The sequence below is a fragment of the Octopus sinensis genome, linkage group LG1 (assembly GCF_006345805.1).
Source record: "Octopus sinensis linkage group LG1, ASM634580v1, whole genome shotgun sequence".
NCBI classification, from domain to species: Eukaryota; Metazoa; Mollusca; class Cephalopoda; order Octopoda; family Octopodidae; genus Octopus; species Octopus sinensis.
In genome coordinates this window covers 54,507,619-54,518,769 of record NC_042997.1, presented here as the reverse complement: position 1 = coordinate 54,518,769, position 11,151 = coordinate 54,507,619, and the positions used below count along the sequence as shown (strand labels likewise).

At 34.8% G+C, this 11,151-nt stretch overlaps 1 protein-coding gene across 1 annotated transcript; it reads left to right on the top strand.

Moving 5' to 3' along the window:
* Positions 1-10,024: 10,024 nt before the first annotated feature.
* LOC115210618 (zinc finger protein 271-like) lies at positions 10,025-10,914 on the top strand. Its single transcript, XM_029779268.1, has 3 exons — positions 10,025-10,220; positions 10,305-10,551; positions 10,734-10,914. The coding sequence occupies exons 1-3, from the start codon at positions 10,025-10,027 to the stop codon at positions 10,912-10,914; spliced, it is 624 nt and encodes a 207-aa protein (XP_029635128.1).
* Positions 10,915-11,151: the final 237 nt, after the last annotated feature.

The following is an 11,151-nucleotide window of genomic DNA, read 5'->3' as shown; positions in this document are numbered from 1 at the left end:
TTAATTGTAATTGATGTCAATACAGCTTTATAATTGACATCATGTTTATTTCTTAGTTATTTAAAATTAAATCCACCTCTTTACTCTTTAAAAAATTGCAAAATATATATATATCTACTATATATGTTGGAAATTCTGTCTGGGTGTGTTTGTTTGTGAAGTTGTTTGCTAACTCCTCCTACATCATTTTATATCAATTTTGATGAAACTTGACACGTGAATAGAACTCATGTCTGGAAACCTTGTGACATACTTAGATTGTTGGAAAAAAAAATCGATAATAGGGCCCCTGGAAGGGATCCTTATATCTACTACATATAACTAATGTATTTTATTTAAACATTGAAAAGAAACAGCCCATAGCACCTGCACTTACAATTGTCAGTTTTTAGCGAAGTGATCAATATTTGATTCTCACGATCAGCAGACCCAATTCTGCATTTCACTACTCACAGTTAGAACTGTTAAACCTTATTATTGCACTTTCTTGATTTGAATCTTAAACCTTAAAGACTATATTCATACATTTATATACATACATACTTTTTTGCGCTAACCTTATTATTGTACTCTCTTGATTTGAATCTTAAACTTTAAAAACTTCATTCATGCATTTATATACTTACATACTTTTTTGCGCTTACATATATACTACACTTATATACTAACTTTAATAAATTAGCCTTGATAAAGTTAACTTTTAAAATGCCAACGAATGGGTACTTCTACTTCACAAGCTGCTAATGCAACAACAGCGATCTCAAGTAAGTCTCTGATTCATTATGTTTGATATTTACTAAATCAAACAATTATTCTTCATCTATTCTACTTTAACATCTGAACAGTTATATACATATTGCTGTAATTAATGTCTATTAATGCATTAATAGACATTTTTTCAATATCTCCAAATAACTAAATGCTGACAATGAATGCAGCATTTTCAATTAAATTTGATTACACTTTGAATGCCCATAACTCCAATAATTCTGCCTTTTTCCAGTTAAACTTTTTCGATGACAGAAGATAAATTTTTGATTCCAGAACGTATTTAATAAGTGTGTCCCAATCCTACTTTTCTCATGGACAGCTTTAGAGTTGGAAATTCGGAAAATTTATTCATCTATGCACCCAATGGCAAAACCAAAAATATTGTGTATCACAAAGCCCTGCAAGACTTGAAACTTTGGAACAAAGATGCCTCTCCCTCTGACAACCTCTCTCACCAACCTCCGAAAACCTCTCACAACAATCTCTCTTGCCAACCTCTGTTGCTTGAAGCCATATCTAAAACATATTAGAAGCTACATCAGAGATGATTTAGACATGCTGAACCATCTCCCAGAACAGGTCAGGGAAGAATCTCTCATGGTCTCCGATGTTATAAACCTATACTCCAACATTGCACATGATTATGGAATGGAAGTGATTCGATTCTGGCTAGAACTACATCCAGAGGAAATACCAGAACGAATAAACAAAACCATCATTGAATCAATTAAATTCATACTCTAGAATAACAACATAAATTCCTAGAATTTAAAACACTTCTAAACAGCATTCAATTCACAATGGAATACAACCAGGAGGCACTTCCATTCCTAGACATTCTAATTAAAAAAAACAAACAACGAAATCGAAACAGACATATTTTATAAAACAACAGATGCAAAACAATACCTTCTTTTTAGCTCTTGTCATCCGAGACACAAAAACAAACATCCCCTTCAACCTTGCAAGGAGAATCTGCACTATTGTCTCAGAGAAAAAAACTTGAGATTTAAGACTACAAGAACTGAAAAGTGTCCTCCTGGATAGACACTACCCAATCCAACTCATTAATGAAGGAATAAAACATGCCAAATCTATCCACACTGAGACATTAAGAAAAACCAAAGACATTAACAAACGTCTCCTTAAAACACTGCCCTACATTTCCACATACAACCCCAGAAACAAAGAAACATTCAGCAGCACAATCATACAAAACCTACCAATACTACGCAAGGACCCAAAACTAAAATAATTTTACGTGACATTAAAATTGTCAAATGCAACAAGCAATCTAAGTCATTAAAGAAACTGCTAACTAATGCAAAATTACTCCTCTCCACAACAAGCTTTAAAGTAAAAAAATGTAATCGCCCCAACCTTTCGGAAGGGTCAGAATACTATTTTAAACAAGGGCAACACTTTACAATTAAATTAAATTTCACCTGTGCATCCGGAAATCAGATGCTTGGGCTGCCAGAAAGACTATATCAGTAGCACAGGGAATTCTATCCGTCAATGTTGTGCGGTGCATCGTCAACAGATAGCCTCACCACAATATCGCCAAATTTATCTCAGTGAACATATGTATGTATGAAACAAATAGAACATAAATTCACTATTTTCCTTCTATATAAGTTTGCTGACTGGACTTCTACACAAGCCCGATTCAATAAAGAGACATATTTCATCCAAAAATACAAACCTGAACGAAACACCAATTCATTTTAATTGTATTACTAATTGTCACTTAATTACTTGACTCCTGGACACCCATTCATATTCAAACCTGAATCATGAGAGGTCCGATATGACTTATGGAGAAAATATTCATATTTTGGCAATTGCTTTATCATTCATTTTCTATTGGTCTGATTTATTTTATTCAATTATGGAATTTCAACATACACAAAAAAGTTATATTTGTATGCTAACCACAATTTTTAGGTATAAATTACTGTTCATACTTATATGTGTGTGTGTGTATGTATATATATATATACATACATATATATTTTACAAGAGAGAAAATGCGATCTTAGAGCATAAAATATATGTATATACACTCATTCACACATTATTGCTTAATCTTTAAACCTATATATAATATAATTAACTGTATAAAATGAAATGACTCCTGTAACTGTATGCTTGCCAAAAACACGGAAGAGCTTCATGAAAACATAGGAGTTTCTCTGCTTAACATATTGCTTCTTCTCTGTTCAATTTTTTTTAACCCTTTAGTATTTAAACCTGCCATATCCAGCCAAAATAGCTAATCTGTTTTATGCTCAAACAGACCAGATTCAGGCTCTCACACCTACCCTACAATGTTATTCTACATTAAGTAATTACACCATCAAGATCTTGAAGATATGAGATAATGCATGATTAATTCAAATCAATGGGAATCAATAAGCATTATGTTTGATAGAATAATCTGAACACTAAAGGGTTAATGGTGTCCTATTGACAGCAAAAAAGTTTTCACAATATAAGTTGACAATCGTTTGATCGTGAAACCGGTACTTATTTAATTTGTAATGTTGTAATATGATCCTAATATCACCATAAATTTTAATATACAAACTTTTCTTTCTTACACACACACACACATATATATATATATAATCATCATCATTTAATGTTTGCTAGCATCAGTTACATGGTTTGACAGGATCCGATGAGTTCAAAGACTGCATCAAGCCCTTTCTAATGCCAACCATGGGTACTTTTTCTTGTGCCACCTGCACTATGAGGTCACCATGCAGTTCTAACTGCAAATTATGAGAGGTGGTGGGGGTGAACTTCATGCTAGGGACAAGTATTGCTATGGAGTGGGGTTGTGGGATGTTCATGGCTACTCACATCTAGCAGGGGAAAAGGGTGGGAGAGAAAATTATAAGTAGGATCTGCAGGTCATGGATAATGGCAATACGGTGCCCAGTACAGTTACATAATATAGCTGGGGGTTGTTCTGTATATTAAATGCCTATACAGTCGCATTTCAGTATAACTGTCAACGCAGCTAGTTGACAAAAACTCCCTCTAGATGTATATAAAACCTAAAGCGAAGTGAGGTAATTTTCAGTATGATAGCTAACCAAAATTTTTGGAAAATAAGGCTGATGCAGATAGGAGTGGGTTTCATCCTCAAAACCGACCTACCAGCTCAGTTTTAAAGATAACTTATACTATAGCCAAAACTTAACGGATTATTACTGGTGCTGGCACAGTGCGAAACTGAGATCTCATTAACCTGCATATAAAGCCTACTACAAGCTTTCAACAAGAAATTGTTAGAAAAATCGTTGCTAGGGCTCTAGCAAATTCTTTGTGTGACCTATCTGTGGTGTTTAGGTGCTGACTGATTGTCTCAATAATTGATCAAACATGATTGTGCAATCGTTAAGTGAAATTAGTAAATTCTGCTAGAATATTCCAACAAAATCCTGCAAAAATAGGTGGACCCTTAGTTATTGCTGAAATTGAATGATCTTTGTGCATCGCAAAATACACGTAGGGTGAATAAGAGGGGAGCAGTGACTCATTGTATGTTATGAACCTGAATCTAACGAAAAATGAATAGACGTTTTCATGTTTTCGTATCTTTTGTTATTATGTAACTCAAGATCATCCCTGACCGAGTAGACATTCCAGATGTAATCATCACGTCTTTTGCTTTGTAAGGAACTCAGACACATATCATCCAATGTTTCCTTTCCTAAGACTAAATTGTGATTTGGCTTCTATTTCTAATAGATCGAGCGACTATGTAGATACTCCCTTTGACTCATTTCATTCCCGTTGAAAGTAGCTCTCTCACATCCCATGATGGAGAAATGGATTCTTCAATTTGGTTTTATGTACGGATGGCCAATAATAGTTTAGGCGATTTAAAATATGATCGAGTCGTTAATCACCTCAGGTATTTAATTTACTCGTTGACTGAAAAGGAATCCATGGTGAAGTCACGAGAAAAAGCTAAGTGTATGAATGAAAGAAGCCGTTATGTCATCGAGAACGGTTTTCCGAATTCACATAGAATCAGATTCGATGAAGGTTTCTTTTTCAATTTTGAGGATCAATTTTTGAATTTGTAACATTTAACTAAAAGTTACATTACACCTTTTGTAAAATTCATAGGAGTCTTGTAAGTTATAACATTAAAATAATTTCAGTTTTATAACTTTCTTATAAATGTTTTACGTAATTTCGGTAATTTATTTGTAACTTGATTGTTATCACTAATTGAGAGTTGACTGCTATTTTTAACAGCTTGAATAACCTTATTGAAGGCTAATGCAAATTCGACACAAACCGTTTCAAGAAGGGGAACGTATCGAACAAAGGGAAGTGCATCAACTAACACCAACCTGCAGGGTCAGGGTTGACATAAGATTAAAGTACAATAAAGAAGGGCACATTAACTATGTACGTGCAAGGATGGACCGTCTCTAACGAACAAACAAAATGTAGCGTTGTAGCACTCTCTACTGATTGGAGGGGAGTTCTTTACTTATAATCAACTACATCCTTTATGTCGTTCTTAGCAACTAAGTCTGTCTATAAGCATTGTCGGTATATTATTATTTCTTTACAGTTACTTACATTGTTTTAGTTATATCTAAATATTTACTGCTGTTAAGTTAAGAGATAGTTCATTAACCAGAAAAAAATAGAGATATTTGAAAGAACTGATAAATCAATCTAATAGTGTACTCCTCAGTTTTAAATCTATTTTCATCTTCTAAACTATATTATTATGTGAGTATCATTAGTATATTATAGACATCTTACAACCACCTCTTTTGTTGATACATTACTTCATGTTCACCATTCCTGCTTTCTCACCCATTTTTACTTTTCTCTATTCTCTTTAATTTAAACTCTCTAGTTAATTATTTTTCTGGTTAGGTATTTTATTCGATATTTTCTAATGCTGTCAACCTCCTACTTCATTATTTTTTATCCAAGTTAACTCTTCCTCAAAGTTTTTTATTCTCTGTCCTCCACAACGGCGTAGTTTTTCGTTATCCATGCTGTTAGGTTATTTTCATAAACGTAAATCGTACATTCGTCGAAGAGTAATCCAGTGAAATATCCATTGGAATGAGGATTGTATATTTGAATATTCAACTTTACTCTCATATCGAGCTAAAATATCAGAACAAACACTATTTTGCATTTGAAAATCTATTAACAATATATATAAATATTTTTGTTAGATCAAGATACCGTTTTAACCGACACAACGATGAATTTAATTTTGATCCCGCGAGTACACTTAAGCGAACAATTTCGTTTGACCATATGCCTGGAAAATGCATATGTAAGCAGCCATGTGGTTTTATGTTTACGGCGTGATAATTGACAGCAACATCGCTTTTTTCAGTCGTAAACACAAAACCACGTCGCCGCCTGCGTTTTCATTTTCCAAGAGTTATAATCAAACTGACACACCTTCGATTCGTTGATGACATTGTACCGTGTATATCGCTGGAACCACAGACCAGCTGTAGAATACGCTGACAGATATATGCGGTCATTGGACGAAGGCCAAATAAAGGCGGGAAGCGATGAAATCGAGGAGGTAAAAGAGTACGTCTACTTAGGGCACACAGTGAATATGCACCGAGAAATGAATGCTGAAATCTCAAAGAGAATAGGAGCAGGAAGTGAGGCGTTTAACTCAATAGAGGAAATGCTCCAAACAAAGCTAGATAATGCCACTTTTCAATAGCACTATCCAACTTGCGCTTTTATACGCAAGTAAGACTTGGGCTACAAGAAAGCGGATAGAACATCGACTAAATGTGACACAAAGGGCCATGGAAAGATCCACGCTAGAACGTCATTAAGAGAGCATATTCGAAGTGAGATAATTCGAGAATCGAGCGCAGTGAATGATGTACTTGTAGAGTACCGGAAGCACAATTTCCGCTAGGCCGGTTCACTGTTCACAAACAACAGGTGGACTCATGCAGTTGCCGAGTGGTTTCCGAGAGATCGGAAAAGGCCACTTGGAAGACTTCTACAACGATGGGCAGACGATTGGGTCAAGATGGAAAAGAACGGCGCAGTCAAGACAACTGGAAGCGTATTGTAACTAGCGGCGTATAATAGGCTCTGATGATCTGGTCGATACTGTGATAATGAAACGAATCATGCTCGCTAAAGCATTTTTTGCAGGTTCAAAGGGTTAAGAGGAATTGGTGATTCACTGGGTAAAAAAGAAACATGCCGGTATTAATGAAGATTTTATGAACATAGTTGCAAAACAAAGCATCATAGATAATATGGCAAGTGTATACAATCTGGCAATTGTTAGTTTTGAATAATACATTTTTATGCATGTGCAATAGATTTGGCTGTTCATTTATTAAATAGAAACAACATAGTTAAAACCCATATTAATCAAATAATTTGTCAAGTGGTGTTGGGGGACAAGCACAAAGATACACACATACATACATATATGTGTGTATATGAAAGTAGTAGAGTATTCACAGGTCTATATTCACACACACACATATATATATGTGTGTATCATCATCATCGTTTAACGTCCGCTTTCCATGCCGGCATGGGTTAGACGGTTTGACTGAGGACTGGTGAGCCAGAGGCTGCACCAGGCTCAATCTCATCTGGCAAAGTTTCTACAGCTGGATGCCCTTCCTAATGCCAACCACTCCGAGAGTGTAGTGGGTGCTTTTTACATGTCACTGGCACAAGGGCCAGTCAGGCAGTTCTGGCAACGACCATACTCAAAAGGTGTTTTTATGTGCTACCTGCATGGGAACCAGTCCGGCAGCACTGGCAACAACCACACTCGAATGTTGTTTTCCATGTGCCAGTAAGACAACACTGGCAAAAATCATGCTCAAATGGTACTTTTTACGTGTCACCGGCACGGGAGCCAATCTGTGGCCCTGGCAATGATCATGCTTGGATATGCTTTTAACGTTCCACTGGCACGCCAATCAGGCAGTACTGTCATCAGCCACGTCAGCGATTTTGATTTGTTTACATTTGCCTCAATAGGTCTTTGCAAACAAAGTTCATTGTCCAATGAATGAGGGGCGCCCATAAGTGGGCCAGTTACACTACGTTCAGATGTGCTCTTAACGTTCCACTGGCAGTCTGATGCAATTCCCTGCTACCACCGTACTTCCAGTCCTTCCAAGCCTGTTTCTTTTCTCTAATAGCCTTGTCAACAACCTTGTTGCATCAAGAGGGGACTTTGCACCATCCATAGATCTGGTCAGTGGCCCTATATTTATATATACACACATACAACAGGCTTCTTTCAGTTTCTGTCTACCAAATCCATTCACAAGGCTTTGGTAGAAGGTGTCATGCAGTGGGACTGAACCTGAGACTATGCATATGGGAAGCAAACTTCTTATCGCACAGCCAAAGTTTATTGAAGGATTTCTTTTAGAATGAAAGTACTAGAGTATTTACAGGTATATATTTATCATACTATTTAGTTTTTTTCAGTTTATTACTTTGAGTTCTCCAAAAACAGACATGAAGAGCATCAGAGAAGTATGTAACAAATAAACAAGAAAATAGTCATGCCATGCTTTCATTCAACATTCAGACTATTACTGACTAAAACACAGAAATAAGTCAAGATTGGCAGGCATAAATTTAATAAGAATTTGATATGGGAAATTCAGTTATTCATGTAAAGATTTAGCACTATAATTTATCTTCATAGAAATGTGACAAAGATACATACATTTACAATAAGATAACTTTCAGTGACTTTATATTTTACTCATTGTAAATTAAAAGTTATACATCTGATATCATTAATGGTTTTCATTTTTTAATGTGGTCTATTTTGTAAGTTATAAAAGACAAACTATAATTAAAATTGTGAGATGATGTAAAGAGCTTCCTTCAGTTCCAGTATCTTTCATATGACCTTCTCTGGATATAGGCTGCATCTCACATTGATTATATTTACATCTACACACATTGGTTATATTTACATCTACAGCTGTGTATGCTTTTATACTAGACATGATGTTCTAAATTTCTTTTCTACGTGACCATGTCAACTGGCAATAAATAATGATTAAAACATTCTGAGAGATAATTAGAAGAGGTCAGTCAGTTGAAGAGTTAAAGAGATGAAGGCCAGATATTTAAAATGTGTGTCTTCTATTAGTGGTCATCAACGTCAGTTACAAAAGTGAATGATTTATTTCTTTTGAAAGGAATACTAACAGTAAAATATCAGCAGTTGTTATTGAATGTTTCAGTGGTGTTCAAAAGTGACAAAGAAAAAGAAAGAATTGCACTTGTGGTATTTGAAAACCACATCTTAATATCAGTGACCAATTATTTGGATGTTCCATTGGTTGAAAGCTGCATGTGTTCAATATAAGGCGAAGATGTTTTGTTTCCTGAAAATGATTGGGCTATACGTGAGAGGAGAAGATTTGGGGTCAAAGGGAGTAATCTGTAGCGTAAATTTGCTTGGTTCTGATGGAAGATAAAATAATTTTAAGATATTCTAGTTAGTTCTGCAGACTTTGATTTTGTAACCAGTATTCTTCCTTGAAGATCTTTAATCCAAGATCAATAATCATAATGCTAGTTATCCCGTTCCATCATATTTCCACTACCTTTCTATATCAGTGCCTTTTTTCTGTAAATATGTACTAATTCTTCCTAGTTTTTTAACTTTAAGTACACATGAAATATCTTCACCCCAGTACTGTTCATGTTATTACTTTATTGTCTCTTATGTTTTATATTGTCTTTTATTACAGGTTATCAGATGATAAGATTAAAATATTTCGCTGAAGATTAATCAACAATGTTTAACAACTTTTCAACTCTAAAAATAACTTCATCAAGCTGATGTCATCCTGTTGCTACAATTCTTGATTGAATAGATGTGAAATATTTTTTTTAAAACAGATTATTTGTAGAAATTACTGTATAATGTCATTGCCACAGCCTCCGGGTTGGAATACATTATAAGAAAGGAGTACAAATGTTCACTGAAAGATTTTCTGTACATATTAAATTGGAATATCCACAATATATTTTAACTATTGTATAAGCAATATATCTTATTAATTAAGCCAGTTTTGTTAGCCTTATGCTCCTTGTTTTTAAGCTTATGATTTTATCCCAATAAGCTCAGAAATTCTTTCTTAAGAGCCAAGGTATCATCAGACTTTAACAAAAGACTGTCATACAGAGAAAGTATCAATTAAAAGTGAAAGCTATGGATGGAAAAGCTGAGCCTGAAAATATTGATTCATATAATAAGGCACATGAAAACAGAGAAGTGAAACCTCACCCTTGTGATATATGTGGAAAGTTATTCAGTACAGGCAATTTGTTATTTTGCCATAAATGTATTAATACAAGCAAAAAACTACATCAGTATGATATCTGTGGTAAAACATTCTCTCGGAGTGGTAGTTTAAATTCTCACAAACGTATTCACACAGGTGAAAAACCATACAACTGTGATATCTGTGGTAAAAATTTCTCTCGAACAGACAATCTATCTACCCACAAACGCATCCATAGTGGGGAGAAACCATACAGTTGTGATATCTGTGGTAAAATGTATTCAGGAAGTTGTGATTTATTGACCCACAAACTTATTCATACAGGAGAAAGACCATATCAGTGTACTATTTGTGAGGAAACATTTTCTTCAAAACGTCATTTATCTTGCCACATACGCATTCACACTGGCGAAAGACCATACCATTGCGATATCTGGAAAAACATTCTCTCAAAGTAGTCATTTCTCTCGACACAAACGTATTCACACAGGAGAAACACCATACCATTGTGATATTTGTGGAAAAAAATTTGCAAGAAGTTCTGATTTATATTCACACAAAAGAAAAAACATATAATTGTGATATCTCTAGCAGAACATCCTCTAGGACTCATAATCTAGTTTCCCACAAATGTAGTCACTCTGAAGAGAAACCATACTACTTTGATATCTGTGATGAAACATATTCTGGAAGTGCTGAATTATCCTGCCACAAATGTATTCACACAGAAGAAATACCATACTGCTGTGATATCTGTAATGAAACATTTTCAACAAAGTTTAATTTATCTCGCCATGTACGTATTCACACAGAATAAATATCAGGCCACTGTGTTATATGTGATCAAAGATTCTCTCAAAGTGGTCGTTTGTAACACCATCTTATTCAAAAGAATGACCATATCACTGAGGTATCTGTGATGAAACATTTTCTACATAGCTTAACTTTTCCTGCCACATACCACATATTTTCTTGGGAGAGAAATCATGCTTCTGTGATATCTAATATAACATTCTTCCAAGTGTTCATTTCTCATTACACAAACGTATTCACA

Coding starts and splice junctions, on each gene's coding strand:
- LOC115210618 (XM_029779268.1), top strand. CDS start 10,025: ATGGATGGAAAAGCTGAGCCTGAAAATATTGATTCATATAATAAGGCA. Junction 10,221..10,304: donor TAAAACATTCTCTCGGAGTG/GTAGTTTAAATT, acceptor TCTCTCGAACAG/ACAATCTATCTACCCACAAA. Junction 10,552..10,733: donor TGGAAAAACATTCTCTCAAA/GTAGTCATTTCT, acceptor CCACAAATGTAG/TCACTCTGAAGAGAAACCAT.